The sequence below is a fragment of the Desmodus rotundus genome, chromosome 5, assembly GCF_022682495.2.
Source record: "Desmodus rotundus isolate HL8 chromosome 5, HLdesRot8A.1, whole genome shotgun sequence".
Lineage (NCBI taxonomy): Eukaryota > Metazoa > Chordata > Mammalia > Chiroptera > Phyllostomidae > Desmodus > Desmodus rotundus.
Genome location: NC_071391.1, coordinates 46243560 through 46270525, shown reverse-complemented (window position 1 = coordinate 46270525; position 26966 = coordinate 46243560). Strand labels below are relative to the sequence as shown.

The 26966-nt window shown below is 45.5% G+C and overlaps 1 protein-coding gene and 1 pseudogene across 2 annotated transcripts in view; both read left to right on the top strand.

Moving 5' to 3' along the window:
- CLPB (ClpB family mitochondrial disaggregase) overlaps positions 1–26966 on the top strand; it is a 150542-nt gene that overhangs the window by 53100 nt on the left and 70476 nt on the right. For both annotated transcript variants that reach the window (XM_024572557.3, XM_024572556.3), the window contains exon 5: positions 21166–21294. In XM_024572557.3, the coding sequence (XP_024428325.2) occupies positions 21166–21294 (129 nt within the window). The remainder of the gene's footprint in view (positions 1–21165; positions 21295–26966) is intronic.
- LOC112315858 (L-lactate dehydrogenase A chain-like) lies at positions 4456–5444 on the top strand (annotated as a pseudogene).

The window sequence follows — 26966 nt, the reverse complement described above, 5'->3', positions numbered from 1 at the left end:
GCGTGGGGTCGAGAAAAAAGCAGGTTGCTTTGGCTGCAGACAGAAATGAGTATTTGACATTTGAGCTTTGCTTCTCTAGACTGGCCTCCTTCCTGCCCATTATCCTGGACCACTTTCAGAGGCTGAGATTCCTTTCAGTTTCTAGCAACAGAGCAGCTGAGCAATGTCTGCTTTAAGGTTGGCAGTGAGGCCAGGGGGACTGACAGACATGCTGACCACCTGAGGGTCAGAACATTGACCTGGAGGGAGGCTCAGCCAAGGGGAGCAAGAGCTGTCGGGAGGCTGCCAGACTGATGCAACTGTGGTCGCCCAGCGGGTGGAGGTGTCGTTGCTGCTCCAGCAAGTTTCCTCAAATTGGCAACATGAGGTGAATGTCAAGAGCATCAGAGCACTGCGGCCAGATGCAGTGCAAAGTTGCCCTTCCCCTCTTCACTTCTCTAAAGCCGCTTCTTTCAGGCTCCATTGCTGCAGCTAGTTCCTCTGCGAAGCCTTTGCTGTCCTTGGCAATAATTGCAACATGCTTTCAGCTGCTGCTTTGAATGTTCTCTAAATCTTGGCCTTTTTTGTGGCTATTTGGACTCTCATCTGCCCATGTCTTTTCTTTTCCTCCTCAGCTGACAGGTGCATGTGCAGGCCATGACCTCTGCCTCCTTGGAGTCCCCACTGAACTGAAGGAATTATGATAACTTTGTTTCAAACAGGAGAATTTCATGAGTACCAAACTTGCCCTGTATTTGCAGCCTGATATGAGGGGACTCAGCTTGTGAGCTGTCCTCTCCTCACTCAGACACAGCTTTGCTGCTTGCCTCAGCTGTCTTCTGTTCAGATGCTCTTACCAAAAAGCAAGGAGGAGCATTTGCTGAGAAGACAGGGCCAAGAAGAAGGGAAGGGATTATTTGAGTGCCTTCTCACGTGCTCTCAGGATCCCAGCAGGACTCCTTGAGCATTTTTGATTTCTAGACTCTCAGAGCTGTGAAGCCATATAGTCCCACCTCTGCTGTTGCACCGTCTCCACCCCTGCATTCAAGTTTTGTACCCTTGTGTTCTAATAGTTCTGTCCAGCTTGATACTTATAGTCAGTATTCTGGATCAGTGATCAGCAAACTTTTTCTGGAAAAAAACAGATAATTAGCATTTTAAGCTCTGTGAGCCCTTCAGTCTCAGTTGTGACTGCTGAGCTTGGCCATTGCGGCGCAGCAGCAGCCGTAGACAGTGCACAGTTGAATGTGCTTCCAGTAATACTTTGTTTACAAAAATAGACAACAGGCTGGATTTGACCCACAGTCTGTAGTGTACTTGTTCTAGGTATTTTCTCCTCCACTGCTTCCCTTCATCCCTTCCTTCCCTCCCTTTCTCCCTTCCCTCTCTCTCTTCTCTTCCTTCCTCCCTTCCTTCTTTCCTTCCTTCCATTTGAATCAAAGATTAGCACATAAAGTACATGATGGCAGGGATCTTGTTAACTCAACAGTGCCTAGAACAATGCCTGCTTCATTCCTTCCTTTTCTTTCTTTCTTTTTCTTTTTTTTTTGGGGGGGGTCAATCTGAATCTTTCCAGCTCTCACGTTGGCCCCATACATTCTAGGTAGGTAAGTAAGTGGGTAGGTAAATAGACAACAAAAATATTGGAGGTGGCCACTATATCCATCATGAAATAAAGATAAAAATATTAAGTATCTTTGCTTATTTTGTGTGACCTACAAATTTACCGAGTAGACTTTCTGTGGATTCATTTGTTTATTCAAAATTAATCAAAAAATTCTTACTGATCTCATGTCTAGCCGTTATTGTTGTAGACACTTGAGTTAGACAGGACCCTGCCATCATGTACTTTACAGCCAGTCTTTTTCTTTCAAGATATTATTTCTTTTTAGACAGAGGGGAAAGGAGGAAGAAAGAAAGGGAGAAAAACATTGATGTGAGAGAGAAACATTGATTGGTTGCCTCGTACCCACCCCAACCAGGGATTGAACCCACAACCTACGAATGTGCCCTGACTGGGAATCACACTGGCGACCTTTCAGGTTTGCGGGACAATGCCCAAACCAACGGAGCCACAGCGGTCAGGGCACGTGCTAGCGTTCGATTAAAGTGTTTATAAGGATTCTGTGACAGTGTAGAGCTGTGCAGCACATGATCAACACAAGTTTGAAACATTATTCAACATTCATAACTGCAAGTCTGCCAAAGTCAATTCTTTTCTATCCTTCATTTCTCTATCATGTCCACAAAATTTTACGAGTTTTCCTCAGCTTTCTTGCTAAAATAGAACTATGTTTAGCGTTTGTCATATTTTCCTGCCCAGGAACCCTTTCCCAAAAGGCTGTTAGGTTATTCTGTCAAGGTCTGGTGTCCTCCCTAGGGAATCCACACTAATGCCTTAGTATTTAAGAATTGTTAAAAAAATATATAGAAATTTTTGTCAGGAATCATTGATAAACTCATTGTTCTGTAGCTTGCAAGATCTTCCTCTCTCTGCACTTCTTTAAAAAAATTCCAGGCTACCTTTGTGTACGACAGTTTTCTGGCAGCTCATCTGCTTCCCCTAGTGTATCAGTTTGGATGTGTTCTGCTCTCCAAATTCAGGGGCTCTGTGGCTAGAGAGTGACAGTCCTTTAGTATCATCTCAGGGCTTTCTTCTCCCCGTAGCAGACTAAGCCTTTCACTCCTCTGTAGCTATATTTTTCTTTTCCCATTCATAGATATCTTATCAGTTCATCCATCCAACCAATACTTATTGATTGCCTACTGCATGCAAGGCACGGTACCCAGCCCTTGATCATCCTCATGGATGAAGTAGACAGAAACAAGAGAATCCTGTTATTCTCTTTTCTTTGGATTGGACTGGCTTTTTCACGGGAAGTTATCTGACTTATGAGAATGTATGAGGGGGTAGAGTAGAACAAGAGGTGCAAGCCCCCTGCCCAGAGTGTATCTAGGCAAATTCACAGGAAAGCCACATGCTCAGTAAGGTGGGACAGTCCTTCACTTTTGGAGCATAGAGTCAGTACCAAAGTCCAGCAGATTTCTAATAGATATTTTTGTAGGCCTCAGCCTGTGCTGAGTGCTAAAGGGAGGTGGTTAAGCTGTAGTTTGTGACCTTGGCAAGAGTTCCCTAAAACCCAGTAATATGTATCCCTTGTCCACCTAATTAGTATTGTGCAGATCAAGAGATAAAGTATGTAATGTGTGAATTGTAAAGTGTTCTACAGTTGTAATTGCTTATTAGTTTTACTTATTTGTAATTCAGCATGCATTTACTGAGTGTCAGGCACTGTGCCAGATGCTGGGAATACAACAATGAATTTACACGGTCTAGCCCCTCATCAGTGCTCCTAGTCGGGTAAGGCAGATCTATGAACAAGTGCAGAGTGGTAATGCAAAGGTAGATGTACAAAGCATGTAGGCAGCACTGATATAGTTAGTGATAAGCTCTTCCTCACAGCAGGCTGGTGTCTGGGAAGTATCACAGGGTAAGTAACTTTGAATTGGATCTTAAAGATGAGTCAGAAGTTACCAGGCAGACTAAGAGGGATGAACCTTCTTTTAGGCAGAAGTAAGAGTGGAGAGGGGACTGGGGTTCCACATGGGAAGGATTTTGTGAAGCAGTTCTAGGGAAATCACTGTTTTCTGAAAGCCATCAAAGGATTTTAAGTAGGATTATGCTCAGTTTACGTTTGCATTTTAGATGGACCATTCTGACAAGATGGTGGATGAATTGGAGGAGAGAGATTAGCAGTGACTCTTGACCTTTAGGGGATGATGTACCCCCTTTGGGAATTAGATGAGAAGCTATGTTTCTCTCCCCCAAAATGCACCTGTCATTTATGGCGATTTCTAAAGTGATTTTTGGGAATGGAGAAAATGTTAGAAAAATATTGGGCGGTGGGGTTCAGTTCTCAGTAGACTGTACAAATTGATGGAAAAGGAAGTCCCCATGATGACACCTCAGTTTCCGATTTGGGTGAACAGTGGGTGTGTGGTTCAAAGGAGAAGTCTGCAGGAGACAGGAATTTAGGAGTCACCTGCATTTGCTTGGGAGTTCAAACTGGATGCAATTGAACCTGCCTAAGGAAAGAAGTTAAAGTAAGGGGGGAGAAGAGGATGCATCCTTCACTTACCCTTGCTTAAGGTATGAAGGGGAAAGAGGATTCTGACAAGGAGACCAAAGGGCATTGGAGAAGTTGCCTTGTATTCTTTCAGAGAGGCTGCATACCCGTTCTACCCGCTCAAAACAGTCACAGTCTGGAGAGGGGAGAAACTTATGTGCCCTCCTTGCCAAGACTTTGTAATTGGTTGCCCCATTTCTAATGAAATGCTTCTGTTTTGCATATGGCCATTGCTCCTTAATAAGGAGCCTGGTACTGGAGCAGCTACAGCCAAGTCTGGTTCCAACACCGCATGCCACCAGTGCCTACCTGCCATGCACACCCAACCCCTTTTGGTTCTAAGTCCAATATGGCAACTCTCAAGGATCAGCTGATGGTGAATCTTAAGGAAGAGCAAAGCCCCCAGAATAAGATTACAGTCAGGGTGGATGCTTTCGGCATGGCCTATGCCAACAGTATCTTAACAAAGGACTTGGCAGATGAACTTGCTCTTGTTGATGTCCTGGACAGATTAAAGGGAAAGATGATGGATCTCCAACATGGTAGCCTTTTCCTTAGAACACCAAAAATTGTCTCTGGCAAATACTCTAATGTGACTGCAAATTCCAAGCTGGTTATTACCACAGCTGGTGCACGTCAACAAGAAGGAGAAAGCCGTCTTAATTTGGTCCAACGTGAACATCTTTAAATTCGTCATTCCTAATGTAAAGTACAGTCCCAACTGCAGATTGCTTAATGTTTCCAATCCAGTCGATGTCTTGACCTACATGGCTTGGAAGATAAGCAGCTTTCCCAAAAACCATGTTATTGGAAGTGGTTGCAATCTGGGTTCAGCCCAGTTGCATTACCTAACGGGGGAAAGGCTGGCAGTTCACCCATTAAGCTGTCATGGGTGGGTCCTTGGGGAGCATGGAGACTCTAGTGTGCATGTGGAGTGGAGTGAATGCTGCCAGTTTCTCCCTAAAGACTCTGCACCCTGATTTAGGCACTGACACAGAGTTCACAAGCAGGTGGTTGACAGGGCTAATGAGGTGATCAGACTGAAACGCTGCACATCCTGGGCCATTGGATTATCTGAGGCAGATTTAGCAGAAAGTATAATGAAGAATCTTAGGTGGGTGCATCCAGTTTCCACCACGATCAGGAATCTCTATGGAATAAAAGAAGTCAACTTCCTTGGTGTTCCTTGCATCTCGGGGCAGAATGGAATCCCAGATGCTGTGAAGGTAACTCTGACACCTGAGGGAGAGGCCCGTGTGGAGAAGAGTGCAGCAGATACCCTGTGGGGGTCCAGAAAGAGCTGCAGTTGTGAAGTCCTCTAAAGTTGTGCCACCTCACCGTCTAGGCCAGCTGGATTTTAGTAGGAGATTGTGCATGTTGTCCCTTTTATCTGATCTGTGACTGAAAACATCAGTTTCCTAAAGATAGAAATAGTAATGGTTCATGAAGCCCTGCATCTCTGTCCTGATGCTGGATGGTCCTTACCTTGTGTAGTGCTAACCTGGTTAGTGTGAAACAGTTCCACCTCTCAAAGGCACCACTGCCAGCATCGCACACACCACAGTTGCCCTTCAAACTAGATGTGTGTTCACTGCGTGTTACGTAACTTGTGGTTCCTTTACCCAATGTGCCTAGTCCAACTTTTTTTTCTGCAATCATTCACATCCTGGGATCCAATGTATAAATCTAGTATTGTGTGTCTTGTGCATAACTGTTCTTAAGGATCTTATTTTGTATACTATATGTATCAGATTAGTGTACCTCGCCGTATAATGTAAAAATAAAAGTCTGCATATAAATACCACAGCCAACTATCCAAGTGTCATACCAACTAAAACACCAAATAAACCTTGAACAGCTGTGGGGAAAAAGAAAAATTACAAGGAGCCTGCTCAGCTCGGCACATCACAGTATCTTCCACCCTTGTCAGTGTCTGCGTTTCTGGGTGGGTTTGCCGGAGTGGGCAACGCAGAAGTGTTTGGGGTAGAAACCTTGTTGGCTTGGCTGTTCGTTCTGACCATTCCCTCCAGCCCTCAGAGTGGCGTGTTCAGAGGCGTGACGGTATCCTGGAGGAAGGTCGGACATCGGTGCCAGGCAGTTGTGTTCTTCTAAGGTGTCACTAGCTGCGTGATCTTCAGCAAGTGAACTTCAGTTTTCTCTTGAACAAAGCAACCTTTGAAGAATTTTTCTTTTAAGATTTTATTTACTCATTTTTAGAGAGAGGGGAAGGGAGGGAGAAAGAGAGGAAGAGAAACATTAGTGCATGGTTGCCTCTCGTGCGACCTCCACTGGGGACCTGGCCTGCAACCCAGGCATGTACCCTGACTGGGAATCCAACTGGTGACCCTTTGGTTTGCAGGCCGGCACTCAGTCCACTGGGCCACAGCAGCCAGGGCTGATGAAGAATTTCTTTATGCAGGTAGTTTTTGGTTTAGTGTAAGGCAGGCTCAGTACCTGCTTTAGAGGTACTGAGCAACTCACCACCACTCAGGGGGCACTGACAGAGGCTAGATGTCTGTCCATCAGAGATTCCGTAAAGGGTATTCTTGCCCTAGGACGTTGGATTATATGGCCTCCAAGGTCCATGTCAGCGTGTGATTTTTAAGGTTCTAGAAACTCTGTGCTCACCCTCAGACCAAGCAATATACTTAAAAGAAGTAGGATTTTACTTGGGCTTTCAAGGGGGAAGAGGAGAGAAGGGAAAAGAAGATTCTAAGCAGGGGACACAGCTTGAGCAAACGCACACCAAGGAGACACACGTGGAGAGGAGCATGGAGATCATAGCTGCTGCTCTACCAGCTCGTTCCCTGATCCTGCCCACCTTGCACTCAGTGCCTTGAGCCCCACCCATGCCCCCTCCAGGAGAGTTCCACTTGTGGCTGGCTGATGGGTGGTGGGCCCCAGTCCTCAGGTGCAGGTGGCAGTAAATAAGTGGTAACAGAAAACAAGTTGCCCAGCCAGGGATGCCGCTGGCTGCTTGTAAGTAACTGTTATAAACATTGGGTGTCTGGGGCTGTCAGAAATGCAAGCGAGCACTCTGAGCGCCTCTCATATGTACAATTAAAACAATAAAACACGGCAGAAACGTGGCCAGAGAAGACTATAAATCAGCTTCTCGTCTCAGCGCCAAATGGCAGCTGAATAAAGATGAGTTGTGCAGAAGCTGGGTTGGCATAGGGCCCTTCTGGGGGAAGAGGCCCTGGCTTTCCAGGCTGGACCTACCATAGTCATCGCTATCAGCCCATGTGGCCCCCTTCCTACAGCTTTAGGGGCTGCAGGTCCTCACCTGCTGCAGCTGACCTCCCCATCTCTGTGTCTTCAGATGGGGGACAGGAAGGTGCAGGCTGGCGTATCACAAACCAGTGGACAAGTGCCCTGGCATTCAGGAGATGGCTAGGAGTCCCCAGTGGCGGTACTGGAACTGCTCTCTAATATTTCTCACCCACCCCGGGACGTGCCAAGGAGTGGTCTCATCCTGGCTCATCTATTTAGTATAAGTTAACCACCCAGCGCCCACTGTGTGCCCAGCCCTACCTAGTCACAGCAAAGAGGATATATGCCCCGGGAGAGCACAAACTCAGATGGGAGTAATAAGACTTCTAAGGAAATCAGAGTTTCCTAGAGAGCTTGTTAAAACAGATTCCTCCACTTCCAGAAATTCTGTTAGTAGGTCTGGGATGAGACCCGAGATTTTGCATTGCTAACAGACCCTCACTCTGGAGTAGCATGCACTAGGCTACAGGTGGTAATTGTGGCCGTGTGCTTGAACTGCTTTTAAAACCTCATCTGGAGCTCCTCCTCCCTGGAGAGGCCTTGTTTTGCCACTTCAGCTTCGTCCCTAGGGAGGCTGTGTGCTTATGCCTTGTATTCTGGGTGTACAGAGCACAGTAGTCCCGACGCCTGGAGCCAATTGGGCACCTCTCAGAGGCTCTGTCTCCTTTTTTGTAAAATAAATATTATTGGCAGAGTTAGCGATAGTATATTTGTCCCTAAAACCAGAACATAGAAGGAATCATTAACATAAATTTCTGTTTCTGTATCATCATTATCCTCATCATACTCTCATGGAGCTTCGGAGTCTTTGGCACAGCCTTCCAAATGCTTTTCAGCCGTAGCAAACCATTGCCGACAAAGAGCGAAACACTATTTAGCGTCCAGGGAATGGCTGTCTGTCACCTAACTGTGTGACCTTGGACAATTCTCTTTATCCATCTGAACTTTGATTATCTCATCTGTAGAGAATATTCTGTATACCATAGGTTTAATATCAAGATAAATTGAAGTACTTACGAAAAAACTAACTTGAGAAAATATAAGGTATCATGCAAATGTAAGGTACTAGCAAAAATAGTAATTAATAATAACTAAGATTGAAAAATTACCAAGGCAGTCTTCACCAAGGATCCAGTCAGAGGTACAGATAACAAGAACTATCAGAACTCAGAGAAGACAATACCTCTGGCTCAAGCACTCAAAGAAATAAAATGGTATTTGAGCCTTGAAGTACAAGAAGGTTTTATGGAGGGCCTGTAGGTGGGTGCATTTGGGTGTGAGCAGAGAAGGGGTGTGTTATGTTCAAAACATTCAGAGACAGGAAACAGAAAAAATACGAATTTTTTAGAGTGAAGCATCTATGCAGTGAAAGATTCATATTAGAGGGTTATGAGCAGTTAATAAACTGGGGTCTGTTCAAATGCTTGGACTTTATATCCTTTAGACTGAGAGAAGCCTTGAAAGTCCTAAAGGATAGGGCACCCGGGGAACTGATTCCTTCCAGGGTGGAGGAGCTGGGGGGTGATGATAAGGTGCCGATGGTGGTGATAGCTGCAGTAGCAGCCAGCAAGTTTATCGATACTGTGTGCTACAACCCTGTGACGCAGGCGCTAAAGGACATTGAGGCAGAGAATTTATGTCAAATGCCAGCAGAACTGTCTCCTGCCCTTGTAGAGAACCCAGCAGCCCTATCAGTCTCTGTGCTCCGCACACGTACTCAGAACCTCCGGCTTCTCCAGAGTCTTAAAAAGCTGGCAATTTGCCAGGCCAAAAACTGGGCAAGTTACTATTTTTTATAATGTCCCTGACTCTTCCTCATTGTTGTCAGAGCCTTGTCGCAGCTCCAGGGCCAGTGGTTCTCCATGTCAGTTCTTAGCAGTGCTGGCCACTGTGGAGTCACCAGGATGGACAACATACTGTCAGTCCATCAGGCCTTTTGGTCAACTTCAAGATTAAGTGGATCAGCCAGTAGGTTAATTGTGTTCGTCCTTCTAGCCCTCCAAACCTGTATATATATTTGACTAGGAGAGGGAGATAGACTAGTTGACATGTTTTATTAAAAAGAATAAATTCAGTGCATTTATAAAAATAAGAAAACATGGGATGGGGTAGCAAAGAACTAGTCTTAGGATTTTTAACTGATTTACATATTTTGTGTATAAATATTTTTTCATCAAAAGTTCCAAATCAGGGATGGGTCCCACACACCACACAAAATATATTAGAGACATTTATATGGATAGCAGGAAGGGAGACAGAGGGCTGAAATTTTCCAGGCACCCAGTGATTGATGGGGGCTGAGGCTCCCCCTGACGCTTTATTGAGTTTCCGATGATTATCTCTCGCTGAGACATTTTTTACAGATGACGGTCGAGCTGTCACAATGGACCATGGGGGAAAAAAAACCCAACAATAATAACACTTTAATCTTTTTACTGCACTGCTCCCTAGTATCTCAGATTCATCTTCCCTGACGCACGCAGTTCATTATTCTGCCCCTCCCTAGATGGGAAATAAAGGAAAATAAATATATATGTAGACACACTTAGCCACATAACATACACACACACACGGAGTGTATAAAAGAGACCACCTCAGAACCAGAGAGGGGCAGAATTTATTGTTCTTTTTGCAAGTGTTGAGGTTTATTAGTAGAGATGCTGGGTTGGCTTGGAATTGGCTATTAATTACAGCATTTTGTATTTGTTTTTTATTGTGAGTTTTTTAACATCTTGAAGGAAAGGCAGAGAGGTAAGCAGGTGTAGGGATGAGAGCACAAAGGGACCAAGTTTGGCCAACCAAGTAGCATAGCTGCCTGAGAGGCAAGAAGAGCATGCTCCTTCCTCTTGTTGCCAGTCCTGCCTGGAAGATCCCTGGAGCTGGAAGAATACTGCTTTGGTTAGGATGGGGGCAGCGTGGGGGTAGTGGGGAGAATGTGAGCCCAGAGTAATTGTAGGACATGTCAAAGGGACTCTAGGTACCTCCTAGCATGTTACTACTCTGATAGTTAGGAGAGGAGGGAAGTAGAGGAGGTTCAGATGGAATGTTGTTGGGTCTATAGAAAACAGAGCAACACATTCTTAAAAGTTTGCCTTTCTTTTTAAAAATAGAATGGTATAAAAAAACTCCCATGTATCATCAGTTCCCTCCAACAGTTAACACATGGCTGACATTGTTTTCCCTATACTCCCCAACCACTTCCCCTCCACCTCCCGTATTATTTTACCATGTCTGAGACATACCAGTAGCAATATGTGAATCTGATTTAGATCCCAATTCAAACAAACTATAAAATTGACATTTATAAAACAATTGGAAATTTGAACATCTTTGAATTGAATGGTGTGAAGTTGAAACATGGGTTCCGGAAAGCTCCACCTGAGTCTGTGGTCAAAGGAGGGGTCTTGGGTCAGAAGGATACCACATTGGTTGTCCAGGTCCACAGGCAGGGTCAACAGACTGTCCCTTAAAGTTCTAGGTCAGCCTTCCTGCTCTCCTCCTCCCCTTCCATGGGAATGAGAAGATGGGCTTAGGGTTCTTATGGGAAGGCTGTACTTGTGTCTCCAGTAGAATAAGTGCTGACCCAGTCTTTTTTTTTTAACACATCAACAATCTTTTCTGAACTCCTACTATGTGCCAGCTCCCATGCCACACTATAATAAGGTAATAATGAGGTGAGCAAGATCCTGTTTTTAAGTATTGGGTTGGCCAAAAAGTTTGTTTGGTTTCCCCCCCCCCCCATAAGATAGCTGTAGTGGCACTTAGTTGTCTTTAACTTCATTCGAAACAATTTTGTTAGATTGTATTGTGACAGCTGTCATAGCAGCGTGCGTTTAGATAGAAACCTTCCGGTCCATTAGCAGAGAGCGTGGCATCTTTGAGAACCATTTTCAAGCAAGGTCTGTAAGCCAGCCTAGATAAAACCATGAATGCCTTCTCTGTACGAAGGATAAAGAGATCTATGGGACACAGTGTCTATCCTTCAAGAACCTATTTTCTACTTGGGAAGACAGTCTAACAACCATTGACTATTTATCGAGCACCTACCATGTTCAAGAGTATACACATGAAGCAACCTAAGAACACATAATACTATGTAAGAGAAAATGTTGACTAATTTGATGTAGACTCGATATTACTGGAATGTGTAGAGGAAAGGGAGATCAGTGAAAATCAGGATGCTTGAGTTGTAGAGGACGGGTAAAACATAGTAAATAAAAGGAAAGAATAGTGAAGCCCTATAGAGAAAACAGTACAAGCCTTGGGGTTGAACAGACGAGCTCTGTCACTATTGATGTGACCTGGAACAAGCTACCTAACCTCTCTGAGTCCTGGTGTCTTCATTAACGGGAGTAATAACAACAGCCTAGTATGGTTCTTGTGAGGAAAATATCAGTAGTTGTGAAGTTCCTAGTACCATACCTGGTACATAATAAGCATTCAATAAATGTAGGCCATTATTTTATTACTCCACATATTTAAATATCTGAGTACTGGAGGGAGACTCTTGGTACTGGGATACTAGCCGTCAGGACTCACCTGTGACCCTCCACTGAGTATGAAGTGAGCTCCCTGCACTGACCTGGCATATTCTACAGTGTTAGTGTTAGCGGTGGTTCTGGTCGGGGTTAGAGTGGCATCAGGAAGAGGGCAGGGCATAATAATAAATTTATTTCCATTTATTAAGTCCTTACTACATGCCAAGCAGTGTTCTCAGATCCTTACATACATTTTTTTCATATAACAGCTTCACTGAAAGTTAATTCGCATGTTATATACAGTGCAGTCATGTAAAGTGTATAATTCAGTGGTTTACAGTATATTCACAAGAGTTGTGCAGCTGTTACCACAATTAGTTTTAGAACATTTTTATTACCCCATAAAGAAGCCCCATACCCATTGTCAATCACTCCTCATTTTACCTCAACTCCCCCCAGCCCTAGACAGCCACTAACGATCCACTTTCTATAGATTTGTCTCTATAGATTTGCCCGTTCTGGACATTTCCTGCAAACGGAACCATACAGCAGGTGTTCTTTGTGGCTGGCTCCTTTCACGGGGCATGTGCTGAGGGCCCATTGGTGTTGTCCCATGTATCAGTACTGTGTTCCTTTTTCATAGTCAAATCATACTCCATTAGTGGGTATGGCGCATTTTATTTATCCACTCATCAGTTGAGGGACATTTCGGTTGTTCCTGCTTTGGCAGTTATGAATAATGCTGGTGTGAATGTGTACAAGTTTTGTGTGGACATAATGTTTTCATTTGGGGGGGTTTACCTAGGAGTAGAATCGCTGGGTCATATAGTAAGTCTGTGTCGAACCTTTTGAGGAACTGCCAGACTGTTTACCAAAGTAGCTGCACCGTTTTACACTCCCACCCGCCATGTATGAGGGATCCAGTTTCTCTACACCTTTACCGGTGCTTTTACTGCCTGTCTTTTTTACTTTGCCACCCTAACGGATATGAAGAGGTATGTTGTGGTTTTGATTTGTATTTCCCTGTCGGCTAATGCTATTGAGCTTCTTTTCGTGTTTTTTGGCCATTTGTATATCTTCTTTGGAAAAATATCTACACCAGATCCTGTGTGCATTTTTTAACTGGGTTTGTCATTGAATCTTATTGGGCAGATAATATTATTTATTTTACTGGTGGAGAAACAAACTCTCAGGGATGTTAAGGATTTTGGTCAGAGTCACACAGTTAGTGAGTTTTGCTTCCCAGTCCGAATTGACTCTCACCTCTCTGCTCTTCCTAGTACACGGTGCTGCCCACTGAGGATTCATTATAGGATCGCCAAGGTCCTCTCTTGGGGGGCCTGAACCAGCAAGAGGGAAGGAATTGCAAGTCCATTTTGAGAAATTAACAGGGACCGGGTAGGAGAGGCCTCTAAAGTCAAACAGAAGATTATGGGTGTCATGGGTTCCAGGGCAGGAGAGGACATGTTAATTTGAAAATTGCCATTTCCTCGGTGCCAATTATTCCCTGTTCCTCTCATTATCCTCCATCATTTCTAATTTTCACAGCAACCCATTTAATAGATGTTAATGTCCCTATTTTACCAATGAGAAATTTGAGGATCCAAAGCATGGAATAGTCATGCTATTTCCAGAGTCATCAGGATTAGAATCCAAGTCTCTGGCTCAAAATTGTGAATATTTTCATTTCAGAGATATTTTATAAAAGAAAGGTTATTTGATGTTCTTTTGCACCATTTGCATGCTTTTGAGGGCAGGGCCCATGCAAAGTACTTAATAAAATGTTTGGTGGATGAACAAGGAAACAGACTAGAGTGTATTGTGTAGACGGACCTAATCCCACCTGAGTTTTGGAGGGAGAGGAGATACAGGGGAGATGTTGGAGGTCTCATCGCACGGCTTGGTGTTCTGGGAGCTTGGCTCTAACTTTCTAAACTCGGGGCTTGGAAAGAATGTTCTGGTGCCCAGACATCCTTTGCCTTCTTGGAGCAGGACCAGGCAGATGGAGGTGGGGTGGGTTTTGCTAGCCTGGCATCATTTTTGTGTTTTTTGCAGAACATTAGAGTGGGGAGGACCCTCAGAGATCATCTAGTCCAGTGCTTCTCAGTCTTCTTGGAGGAACAGTACAATGGGCTTTTTCAAATGTGCCTCCTCAGGCACTGCCTGCTGAATCTAAATTGCTGAAGTGGCGGCCCAAAAATCAGTGTTTTTTTTACAAGTTATTCAGGTGATTCTGTTCCCACAAAAGTTTGAGAACCAGTAATGTAAAAAAAAAACCCTCCATTTTAAAAATAGGGAATTCGGGGCACAGTGGGATTGAGACGGCAGTATCAAGTCAGTAAAAAAGCCATTTTTAAACCCAGTTCTCTTTGTCTCCTGGCTTATTGTTCTTGCTGTTCCCCATGCTGCTTAATTTGTTAACCAAAACAATTAAACACCCATAGCTTTCAGGTTAGAGTCCCAACCCCTCTCAAGGTCAGGCCTCTGCCTACCTGGGCAACCTCATCTCTGCCCACTGCTCTACCCACTTTCACTCGGCATTCTAGACTCACTGAAGGACTCCTGCTTTCCTGAATGGACAGGTAATGCAGACTTTACCCTCTGGCCTTTGCAGATGCCACTTCCTGTCCTGGATTTCCCTTCTTCCCCTCTCCACCTGACATACTCCCCCTCGTCCTTAGGACAGTTCTTCTGGGAGACTCCTCCCTGGCCCACATGATATGGGCCCCATCTTTGCTGCCGCCACACCTTGTGCATACATGCTTCTCATAGCACGTTCTGTACTGAGGTGCTCAGGGGTGGTGTGCTTGTGGGCGGGTGGATGGATGAAGTTTCAAGTTGCATGAAAAACTGAAGTGATACTGTATGAAGTACATACAGAAAATGTAACTGTCATCCATGAGGAGCCTATGGGAGTTCTATTCTAACTGGGGAGTCAAAACAGAAGGGAAAATTTTAACATATAAAAGTACTACAAGAGGTGTTTTAAGACAATAAATAACTGGTAGATAGGTACACATAATTGACATGACAGATATCCAGGGCAGAGGTTGGGGGAGAAGACTTCCTGGAAGAGGAGGCTTTGAACTGGGCTTCCAAGAACAGGTCGGATTTGGAGAGGACGGCGGGCTGTCTAGGCTGTGGAAGGATATGAAGGGCTTTGCCCTCTCGACGGTCTCATGGTGGCCCAGCAGAGGAAGTCTCCTTCTTGCCCCCTCCTCTGGCTGAAGACAAATACAACAGGCAGAGCAGACAGCCAGCGCCCTCAGAGGTTGAGGGAGCAGCCTGTGATGCTCTCTCTCAGTTTATAGTGAGGATTTAATGTGGTCACAGATACAAAGCAACTTGGGTGGGAGGAAGCCGAGAGCTCAGAGGCTTTTTCCCGGAAACTCTTGATAAAAATTTAGCTTAGTCCCTCAGCTTCAGTCCGGGTTAGCCGACCCTGGGTTATGTAAGGCTTAACCTTGTGGACACTGACGGAAACTGTGCAGTATGGAGGGTGGAGCCAGGCAGGCTCAAGGGCTGTTGCTAGTTCACCACCGAATAGCAGTGCGAGTTGGGCAGGCCACCTAACTCCTTTACCTCTCTCTCTTCTTTAGTAGAAAGAATTGTACAATACTTGACCTGTCTGCCCTAGGTTGTCATGAGGTTAAGGGAATGATTGCATTGTGCTCACTAAACCGTACATCTGCACAAAGTAAGGGGTCATTCTCAAGTTTGCCACATTGGTCATAAAGGTTCCCTCTCGTGGAGACGTGCTCACATCTTAAAGGGCAGGGCACTCTCTGCTAGACCCTCCATCACGTTAGGTTGCAAGACTCCTGGGAGTGGTGGATAGGGGCCGAGCCTGCAGGAATGGGACTCGTACAAGGGTTGCTTTCCCCTGCACAGGGCAGCAGTGATAAAGCTTTCGTTGTCTGGAGGCCACCCATTTTGCCTCATATGCCTTTTTCCAAAATCTCCCCCAACAGATGTAGCAGTATGAGGACAGGAGCCATGTCGGACTCATCTGTGTCCCTGGTGTCTCACCCAAAGGAGAAAGGAGCATTAGTAAATGTTTGTGGTAGTGTTTGAAAAAACATATGATCAGATTTGATTCTCATAATATTTAAATATTTACGATTCCCCAAATTATTGTTTAGCGTACCCAGATAGAAGAGCTTATTAGTAAGTGGCAGTCCTAAGAGCAGGACTGCAGGACTCCTTTAATTTAAATCACTTTCTCATTGTGGGAGGCAGTGATTTGGGTTTTGTTTTTGTTTTGTGTGGGGGAGGGTTGGTTTGAGGTTTTGTTTTGGTTTGGTTTGGTTTGGTTTGGTTTTTGCAGTTTCAGCAGTGCTCGGGAGCGGCCAGGGCTGCATGATGGGCCTCAGGGACTACTTTCTCCACCGCTGACTCTTTGGCACTGCTGCCCTGCGGAGTGTGTATAAGGCACATACTTGCCATGGCTCCCAGGCACAGACTTCGTAACATCAAAAGTCCGGTGAGAGCAGAAAGATGACAAAATGATGCTTTGTCATCTTCCTGTGCAGGAGGGTACAGCCTCCATTGAAGAGGCAGGAATGGCCTGCTTGGCGGGGAAGCAAGAGCCCAAGCCACCTCACCCCGTGCTGGAGACAGGCCAGTAGATGTCTTTGTTGGGAAGGGGACGGTTCACTGGCTGAGGACCAGCTGTAAACACGGGGCCACAAAAGACCACCGTGGTGGCCAGCTGGCGAGCCAGTCTTGGATGAGTCACTTTAGCTCCCGTGGATTTGCATAGTTTTCTTCAGTGAGGGGGGGTAAGAGTATGAGGGTGCATGCTCTTCCTCTCCCCACACTTTTCCACCTTTCTCCACTCTTTTTGAATAGAAAAGAGTATGAAATCTAATGAGCTGGGGACTTCAGCAAGATGATCTGGGACAGAGCTTCTAACCCTGGGTAATGAGGGGAAAGAGGTTATTGATAAGAGCACGCAATGGGCTGAGCTCAACCACCAGCTGACTGTGGCTTCGTTCTGAACTTCAGTTTCCTGACCTGTAAAATGGGGAGAGTAAACTTACACCTCACAGGATTATTCTGAAATAAGTGAAAATATTACAGATAGTAATGCACTACTCAGTTCCAGAGAGTGTTCTGTGGAACACCAGTACTGCAGGATTTTAATGAGGGTTAGGTGGAAAGAGGCTGTTGAACAAGGAATGGCTGAGTAACAACAAATTAAACAGATGGTTCTTAACTAAAAACTGTGCTTTTCTGAGGGGAAAAGTACATACAGGATTCCCCAAATGGACCTCTTTCACAGGGGGAATACATGTGGGAGCATTAGACAGTAAGGATAATAGCAGACATTTATTGAGAGGTACTATACACCAGGCGCTGTTCCAAGCCCCTTTACTCATAGTGTCTCGTTTAATCCTTGCAGTACCCCTGAGAGCACTGTTATCTCCATTTACAGATAAAGAAACGTGGTACCGCCCTGACTGGTGTGGCTCAGTGGGTTGGGTGTCGTCCTGCAAACCAAAAGAAAGGTCACCGCTTTGATTCCTGGTCAGGGCACATGCCTGGCTGTGGGCCAGGTCCCTGGTTGGGGGCATGTGAGAGGCAATCGATCGATGTTTCTCTCCCTCTTTTTCTCTCTCCCTTTCCTTCTCTCTAAAAATAAATCTTTTTTTTTAAGAGCCCTGGCTGGTGTGGCTCAGTGGACTGAGTGCTGGCCTGCAAAGAACCAAAGGGTCACTGGTTCGATTCCCAGTCAGGACACATGCCTGGGTGGCGGGCCAGGTCCCCATTGGGGGATGCACGAGAGGCAACCACACATTGATGTTTCTCTCCCTCTTTCTCCCTCCCTTCCCCTCTCTCTAAAAATAAATCAGTAAAATCTTAAAAAAAAGAAAGGGAGGAAGGAAAGAAGACAACAAATGAATGAATGAACTTGGCACAGAGAGAGTAGCTAAGGTCCCCAAGATTACACATTCAGTAAATTCAGAACTGAGATCCAAACACGGCTGAGCTGGCCCCAGAGCTCACTTATGTAACAGCCACACTCCACTGTCTCCACTAAATATGGTAACTGTTCACTGACATTATTATTCTTATTCCAGAAACAAGGTAATATCAGAAGCTTTTATGAATTATTTATTCATTTGTTATTCAACAAATATTTGTCAAGCACATATTTTTGGCCAGACTCTGCTGTGGGCACTGGGGATACAACTGTGGTGAAGATAGTCACGCTCCCTGTCCTCACTGAGCTTTTTGCCAAGTGGAGAGCATAGTCAAGTAAACAGGTGATTGCAATGGAATGTAATAAGTGCTATAATCGGGAGATGCCTAAGGTGCTGGGTTGCTCTTAGGAGCAGTAACTACCTCAGACTTGGGAAGAATCGCTGGAAGTGATTCCTAGTCAGAGGCCTAAAAATAAATTGGAGTTAGCCAACTGAAGACATGGAAGAGGGGGAAATGCTCCGGGCAGTGGACTAGTATTTGCAGAAGTTCAGAGGCAAAAGAGAGCATTAGAAAGGAGATGATGAGACCTCAGCAGGGAGCAGGGGCCCTGCTATGATTTCTTAACAGCTGGTCTATGATGTTGGTACTCTGGTGACATTAGTCTCTGAACTGAGTAGCCCCAGCTGTGTTTCTTGACTTCACCTGCTTCCTATGGTAGGCACCCAATATATGACTTTGTAATGGCACTTGTGAAACACATTGTAATTATTCAGTGGTCTGTTTCTTGCATTAGACTCTTATTTATTAGTGTATCTCCAGCAGCTACCACCAAGCACTGGTTCTCATTAAATGTTGTTTGTTGAATGAATGATTTTTCTTTGTAAAATGGATTACACCCTTACTACTTTCTTGAGCCAACTATCACTTTTCCTCAGGTTCATCATTGTATCCAGTAGTTAATGTCCTATGTGGCAATTCAGTGGTGCCCTTGGGGGCTTTTGAGGTGCAGTATTCTGTGAATTCCTTTTTAGCTTTTTATTGTGCTGTTGTTCTTTTCCCTCCCTGCCTGGCCAGCACTTGATTGTAATCAATCTGCTTGATTATGAAGCCTCCTCCCCAGCCTTCTTGTTTTCTTCTCCTAATCTGCATAGGCTGGAAACAAGATCACTTACTGTGATTTGATAAGACTGCTTGAGACTAAGAGTAATCTCTGAGTTGGGCCTTAAAGGTCTCTCTTATGGGAAAAATGCAGATGACTTTCATATGGGACATGTATGTTAGCTACTCAGGGGCTGCCTTCTTATTCTCCCTGCTCCAGGAAAGGTCAGGTAATACTCCAGGTGTGGAGAGGAGGAAGTTATCAATCTGGAGAGCCTCTGGTGCAGAATTGTACTCCACCAACTTTATTTTGGCCAAACATTTGAAATGCTTCCACCTAAGCTAGCTTATCTGGGTGCTAGCTGCAAGCCTCAGGCCATTCCCTATTAAGGCAAGTTCTGCAGAAAGTATGGCTGCACCTTCACCTTGAGGAGGCGGAAAGAAAAAAAAGGAATAAGAGCCAGTGCTGGGACCAGACATCTAGGCTCTGAGCTCCTTTCTCTGGGATCCAGTTTGCTTATTTGCAAAATAAGGGTAACAGGATGATATGATGGAAAGAAAGATTAAGGGCTCAGGTTAGACCTGGGTTCTAAACCTCACTCAACCACATGGGTGGGTGGGCAAAAGTAGGTTTACAGTTGTAAGTAAGCAAAACACAGTGTTTTTTCATGTATTATTATTATTTATTAATTATTTATACGTATTACAATTGTAAACCTACTTTTGCCCACCCCTGTTTTAGCTGGGTGACCTGTGTTTCAGTTTCCTCATCTATGAAATAAGAGTGCTAATCCCTACTATTACAAGGTAGTTATGAGAATTACATAAATTGATTGTGTGAAGTGACCAGGCCAGGCACAGAGCAGAAAAAGGTCAGTAAATGAGATCTATTCGTATTAGGAGGCATGACAGTCTTCTGGCTTTTTGAACTTTAAATAGGCATTCTAGTTTTGCCGAAGGGGAAAATGCATGGACACTGTTCCAAGACCATGTAACGTGGAAAAGAATGGTTTAGGAATTGTCTGGTGCGTTTGACTACCTAGGCAAGGTTACCTCTTAAGTGAAATACACACCCTTACCCAATGATGAGAGGAGCCTACCCCTCGCAGGCCCAGTGCTGTGCTGTGAGCTAGGGGAAAAGGGGATTCAGGTAGATAGGACCTGATTCCACTCACCATGAACTCAGTTCAGGAGGAAACGTAACAGTTACTCTGATCATTGAGGCAGAAAGAAACCCCATCACCTAAGCAGCGTAACTGTTATATGAGCTTTCAGTTTCCAAGGGAGGACCCCAGAGGTGGGGTCACCTTCCAGTTTATTGTCCAGACTGGGACTGTCCAGGACAACAGGCACAAACCAGGTTCATCCTGAATGTGTGTGGTCACCCAACCTATAAGTCCCTGTAAACGTGATGGAACTGGTTTTCGGTTTTTATGTGACGCTGGAGAAGGACAGTCACGAATACTAGCACTAGAGTGAGCCCAGGGGTTTTGGTTCTTTGACCACATGAAATGCTGTTTGTCTCTGCTTTAAGAACATGTTCGCAGTGCATTTTTAAGGGTTTAAAAAAAGCATATTACAAAATTGCAATATAGTGAATTTTTGTAGGGTGTGTGCATATATATGAGGATATATACCAACATATTAAGTGCAGTTTCTCATGTTGCTGAAATATTGATCCTTTCTTTGTATTTTTCTGTAGTTTCAAATTTTTAATGGCTTTTATAAATTAAAAAGCTCTTCACAAAGTAGTATTAAATACTCACTAGCCTGTAAACATCTTCAGAGCAGAGGCATGTATTACTGTTCTGTCTCTCGCACCCCACCACTCCCTTCCCCTGGATGGCTCCTCTTCACCCGTCAAGACTCTGAGCTTCTGGGCTCTTCTCTTCATGCCCAAATGGAGCTAAGCTCCTCTCTGGCTTTTTATATCATCCTGTCACACTTCTAACGTAATAATTTATCTCAAATAATACTGTAAACATGTATTTGTTGTCTGTCTCCTTCAAATTAGGTCAGAGACCACATCTGATTCACTGCTGTGTCCCCATATGAATCCTAATACATAATAGATACCAGTAAATGTTTGTGGAACTAACTTGGCTCTGGTTTATCTCGTCTTGCCCGGCACAGATCGCCAGGCACATAGTGGATGACAGTATATATTTTGTAAGTAGGTAGATGAGTGAGTGAGTCCATTGAAATGCCAAGAGAAAGAAGGTGAGATTGGTGGATCAGGGCACTTCTTACTAATAGAAGGGTGTGTGTTACTGTCTCCCTAGTCCTGGTCACCCGAGAAGACGACTTCAACAACCGGCTGAACAATCGCGCCAGCTTCAAGGGCTGCACAGCCCTGCACTATGCTGTCCTTGCCGACGACTACCACACCGTCAAGGAGCTGCTTGATGGAGGTGAGAGTATGGGTGAATGGGGCAGGGGGTGGCAGGGAGAGAGACTTGATACCCTCTCCACTCTGGAAATGCCACACTCCCCCAGAGCCCTGTTACCCTCCCAGAGCTGGAAATGCTTTGAGGGCGGCTTACTTAATGACAGTGGCAGTGCGCACCTGGGATTTGCCCTTTCGTGGTTGGAACACGTTGCTTTGCCTACCTGTGTGTTATGTACCACGCCATCCTGCACATGCTCTGAGAGTTTTGTTTGTTGCATTCCCCAAAATTGTCCTCTCTAACCACGTTGACCTCTACAGCAGGGCTAGTGGAACAAGGGGAGGCCCTGAAAACCCCTAGTCTGAAATTGTTTTTGTGTTCCGTGCCTTCTCTCTAACTTGAATCTGAGCTCCCTGAAGTCAGGAAAAATCATTCCCAGCACCTAGCATAGCACCCAGCACAGTCAGCACTCAGTAACTATTTACTGAGTGATTGAATACCTTCCCTTTGGAGAGCATTAGTTTAAGTGAAGGGTCAGTATGTGCAGTCCCCAGGCTCCGACTGGTCTGGTCCTGTCTTAAGTCTGGTGCAGAGTTATCCTCCACCCTGCCTGATACCTCCCAAGCAGTCACTTTCTTCCTACTGCCTTAATCCCACTCCAGTCTCTCTTTGGGATAAGGAGGGAATCCTCTTTCTAGGATGTGTGGTGCCCAGACCCCTTTTTATGCCCTCAGTGCTACTTACTGAGGGGCTGGAGACCCTCTTTTGGGGTTGGACACCCTCCCAGGTCCTACTTGTCAGGAGTCATTCTTCACAGAACCAGAGAGCTGCAAGGATCCTCAGAGGTCCTCAGAGGTCATCAAGGCTACCCACTCTCCTGGCACAAACCTCTCCAACAGCTGGCTGCCATTTCCTTAGACTTTGTCAGGGACTCCCTGGGAGTCCATTCCATTTTAGGTGTCCATGAGTCCATTTCTTCTTTGACTGCTTGAAATAGCTTTTTTTTTTTTTTAATGAGCTATAATTTTCTTTTATGTAACTTCTACCAACTCTCCTTTCTTCTTCAGCCTAATCATGTTTTCAAAATCCATTCTTCAAAGACAGCTCTTTTCATCCCAGAGCCTTTGCCTCCCTGGCCCTACACCCCCAGATCATCTTCTAGCCCTTGTCATGTGATTAGGTTGGAGGGATTTCTCATTAACCCCCAAATCCAGCCACACTGGCTTAAGTTCCAGGCCCATATCCCAAGCCCACAAGGGACCTGCTCCAGAGTGTGCTTTGGTCTGGGGCACGTACATTGTAGTAACAGTGCCTGGGGTGACTGACGTTTTTGGAGCTAGAACTTACTGCTTTCAGAAGCAGGGACTTAAAAAACGTCCCCAAGCAGGACGCTACTCACTTTGTCCTTTGGAAAGTTCTCAGTGAGACATTTGGTAGCTGAGAATTGGAGCATTCACCATGAGGCCTCTCTCTGCCATGCCTTAAAATCAATCAATACCCGTAAGCCATTGTCCAGTGGTTTACATTCCCTGCTTCCCCTCAGCCCCCAGACAGACAGGGAGTTCACTCTAAAAAGAGACCCTCTCTCCAGGCTTCCAGATCGAACACCTTTGAAATGAAGGAGGCACAAGCCTTTTATGAAATGTTCCCCCTTCCCCCCCAGGCCAAGGCTGGCCCTTTGAACTGTTTCAGGGGCATGGTTCCTGCCTGTTGACTTGGAACAGATGCCCGTAGCCCCCACTTTTACAGTTTGCCCACCTGCCTTTTTACCCAGCATCTATTTACACCCCCTGCCCTAGCCTCCCAGCCTCAAGGGCCAAAACCATTAACCAACTTATTTCTCCCTTCCTGATCTGAACAAGTGGCCGTCACTCAGGGCCTGCAGGCCAGCCAACTTCTGACCTCCCTCCCCCCTTGACCTCTCTTGGTCAGCCTGTGTGTGTGACCAGCCAACCGAGAGGCAGGATCCTACACCCTCGTCCCGGGGGCTGTTGCCAGTAACATTTCCAAAGTCTTTTGACCTCAGTTGACCTTATCCAAGGGTTTTAGGGAAGGCAGGAGGGTCTGCCTTCCTTCCTATCCAGCTTTCTTAGCCTTTCTTTGCCACCGGCTTTGCTTCAGCAAATAAGAGGAAAGTGCTCTCTGTGACATCAAGGGGCCAGCCGGTGTTCACGAAGTCTACCCAGAGTCATTGTCCTTGAAATTGCTTAGTCCACAGGGACTTAGGATCCTCAGATCCTAGAGGATCCTAGAGGGTTAGAGCTGGAGGGGGCAGCTATTCTTGGCCCCCTCTGACTAGCAGTCCCCATGTGAGAGCTGGGTGGAAGTCCAGGCAGCGGTATCCGTATGATAATGTGGGAGGTTCTCTGACCCCTTAGGAGGCAGTGTAGAGTATTAGAAAGGACATCTTCAGAACCCCAGCTCCCCAGCCTACTACTGGTATTGCCTTGGACATGTTACCCTAACTCTCTAAGCCTCAGTTTTCTTGTCCATAAATAAAACCTGAGAAGTATGATAGTGATAGCATGAGGGCTAGCGATAACATCTGTCCAAGCCCCTATTCCATGCTCCGTGGTTGTATAAAGAAATCAAACTCACCTGACAGCTATGATCCTGTTTTCCTTCATGAAACCTGTAATCTTAACTAAAGGCTTCTTAATTCTGTTTCTGCCCACAACACCCCACCACCTCCTCCTAAAACACCATCGTGTACCCTCTGTTCTCATCTAGATCCTCTGACTCCTTAAGGCCTCCCTTTCTCAGGAAGCCTGTTCTGGTGGTCTGGTCCACTCTAAAGGCACTGTCTCTAACTCTTATAGTGTTGGGCTGGGTGCTTAGCAAATCTTCAGGAGGCTCCTGATGCAGTGAAAAGAACACAAGCTTGGGTTTAAATCTCAGTTCCATAATGTGACTCTGGCTAAGCCAGTTGCTATCTCTGAGACCATGGACCTCAGGGCATCCTAGGTTGGATCAAGCCAACTGTCTCTGACCCTGAGAGTCTTGGAGACCAGTGGAGGAGCTAGATACAGAAACAGGCAGTGACCACTGGACAATGCTCTGGCAGAGGGCTGGACAAGGGGCTCTGGGGCACGGAGGAGGACATACCTGCTTCTGCCTGGTGAACAGAGAGGGAGTCAGTCACAGGAAGCTTCCCAGAGGAGAGGATGCCTAGTTTTATCAGGAAGTGTAATGGGAGTTTGCCAGACGATTTTTATGGAAAGGCTCTGAATTCACTAGTGCCAATTTTCTACCTCTGACCTCCACAGAAAAGTGGGTGCACAGGGCCCTGTGGCTTTCATCTCTGAAAACCTGTGTTGCTGGCTTAGAGCAGGAAGCCTCTTCTTTAGCACGTGCACTGCCAAGTACAAGAAAATGTTGGCGGGATGGAGAGAAGAAGAAGCAGGATGGCTGGGGAGACGGGGAGCCTCCTTCCTTAAGCCCCTGGAACTGACTTATCCTAATAGTTCCAGGGCCATTATGGTGGATGGGATCTCATGGTCAGATCTGTTTCCTAAAACATATCTCTAATCAGACAGCCTTTCTGACCAGGGTTCCTCCAAAGAATTGAGTCCTGATGCTGTAAGGCGTCCATCACACACAAGGAATTCGCTTTTCTCCCAGGTATGTGAGATGGTACTACATTACTCAAATAATGTCCCATATGTGGTTCAAAGGAGAAGTTCCAGCTGAGGACTGCAAGGAAAGAGCATGAACTGTGGAGTCGGGATGTGAATACCAGCCCTGCCACTTCATAGCTGTGGCTGTGGGCAAGCAAGGACCGCTCTGAGGTTGTCTTTCTTCAGCTGGAAATGGAGTGACACCACCTACCTCTAAGGTTTTGTCAGGATTAGGACACGTACAGGTTCTACAGAGTAGGCACTTTATATTTGACATCTATTATTAACTTCAAAAACACTCGGTGCTCATTTGTTAAAAAATACATAAATAAAAAAGAATCCTACTCATCCTACCTTTTTAACCTGGCTTTAGAGTTGTCCTAGTCTGACCCCCAACTAACTGTTCCCCTGGTGCTGCCCTAACCCCTGCCACACTGTAATGTCACCTCAGTGTTCCCACCTCAGTGCCTCTCCTCTCTCACTTCCCTTCACAACTTTTTTCTAAGCCTGGTGGAATTCTTTCTGCCAGGCAATCCGCAGTTCTAATGCCAGCTTCCTTCTGAAGTCTTCCTTGTTCCCTGGAATTTGGGTCTAGTCCCCACTGCTAGACTGAGGTAAACTGAGGTCCAGAACTGTCTTTTTGTCTCTGCCTCCTTTGCCACAATGCCCTGCACATAGTGTAGTTCATGTTTGGATGCACTGATAATCTCCGTAGCCACTGGAGATTTGGATGTCACTGCAGATGTGGTGTCTTTGCTTCTCGGCCCACTCGTTCTTAGTGTCAGTGTATCCTGGTTTTTAAGAGCTTCACCTCTTTGGTGATATCTTCCTTCTCATTATAGTCACAGTGACGCTGCCTTTTCAGCCACCAGTGCTCATTACCTCAGAAACAGTTGAGGTTTATGAAACCTACTAGCACTTTCCCCAGGGCTTCCCTTATCCTCCTCCCTGCCTACTTTTCACGGATGGCTCTTCCTTGCCCCCCTTCCTTGCACATAGCTCAATTGTCAGTGTTAACCAGCCACCATCAAATGAGTCTTTAAATTCCCCACCATGCCTGCCTGAGGCAAAGAGACTTTCCAGTGCCGACCTTCTTCTTTAACAGCCTGTTTTTTGTCTGGGCTTGAAACTTAGGGTTCCATTTCTTGTTCCACTTCACTGTCTGTCCATCTGGCTGTACTGCCAGATGTTGAGGGAATCAGCTTTGCCTCCAGCTGTCCTCTGTGGAAACTTCATCCTCTGATTCCTGCCAGCAAGCAGTGCGGAGAAGAGGAAAGAGCGCTGGCCCCAAAATCAGAAGTTCTGACTCTGCCACCAACAAATCTTTGTCCTTTAGGCAAATTCTTTCTCTTCATCAGTAAAATAGAGAAGTTATAGTAGCTGATCCCAAGAACCCCTTCCAGTTCCAGCATTCAGTGTAGCTCTTGGGCATGCCTTTTCATTCATTTTTCAAACATTACTGAGCATCTTTCCTGTCATAGGCCCCACCCTAGGCACCAGGAAAATAGCGATAATCCAGACATGGCCTTTGCCCTTAAGGAACTCATAGTTCAGTGAGGAAATCAGACATTTTAACAAAGAATTGCTATCTGGTGTGTTAAGGGGGATATGTAGAAGGTGCTGAGGGATCACAACGACATCCCTTTTAAATCTCTGGGGAGGGCAGGGAAAGCATGATGTAAGAGATGATGTTTGCACTAGGTCTTAAAGAATGAATGCGAGTTTACCAGGTAGGTGAGGGAGAAAGGCAGGGGGACCCGCATGTTCAGAGGCATGGACTACGAAGCAGCACACTTGATTCACTACATTATAGGCAGTTCAGAAGAGCTGGTTTATAAGCTTTAGATAGAAGGGTCAGAAAGCAAGAATGGAAAGCAGGAGCCAATAATGAAGGTCTGTAACATAAGCTCTGCTAAGGAAACTGGACGTTGTCCTCCAGTGGGAACCATTAAGATTTAGGGGAGGGAAGGCTTATAAATTTCAAAATTGTTTATCAGTAATTGAATAAATAATAAATTATGGAGTGTTCACACAACGGAATAATAGAATGAATGAGCGAACAAATGACTCTTGCCCTAT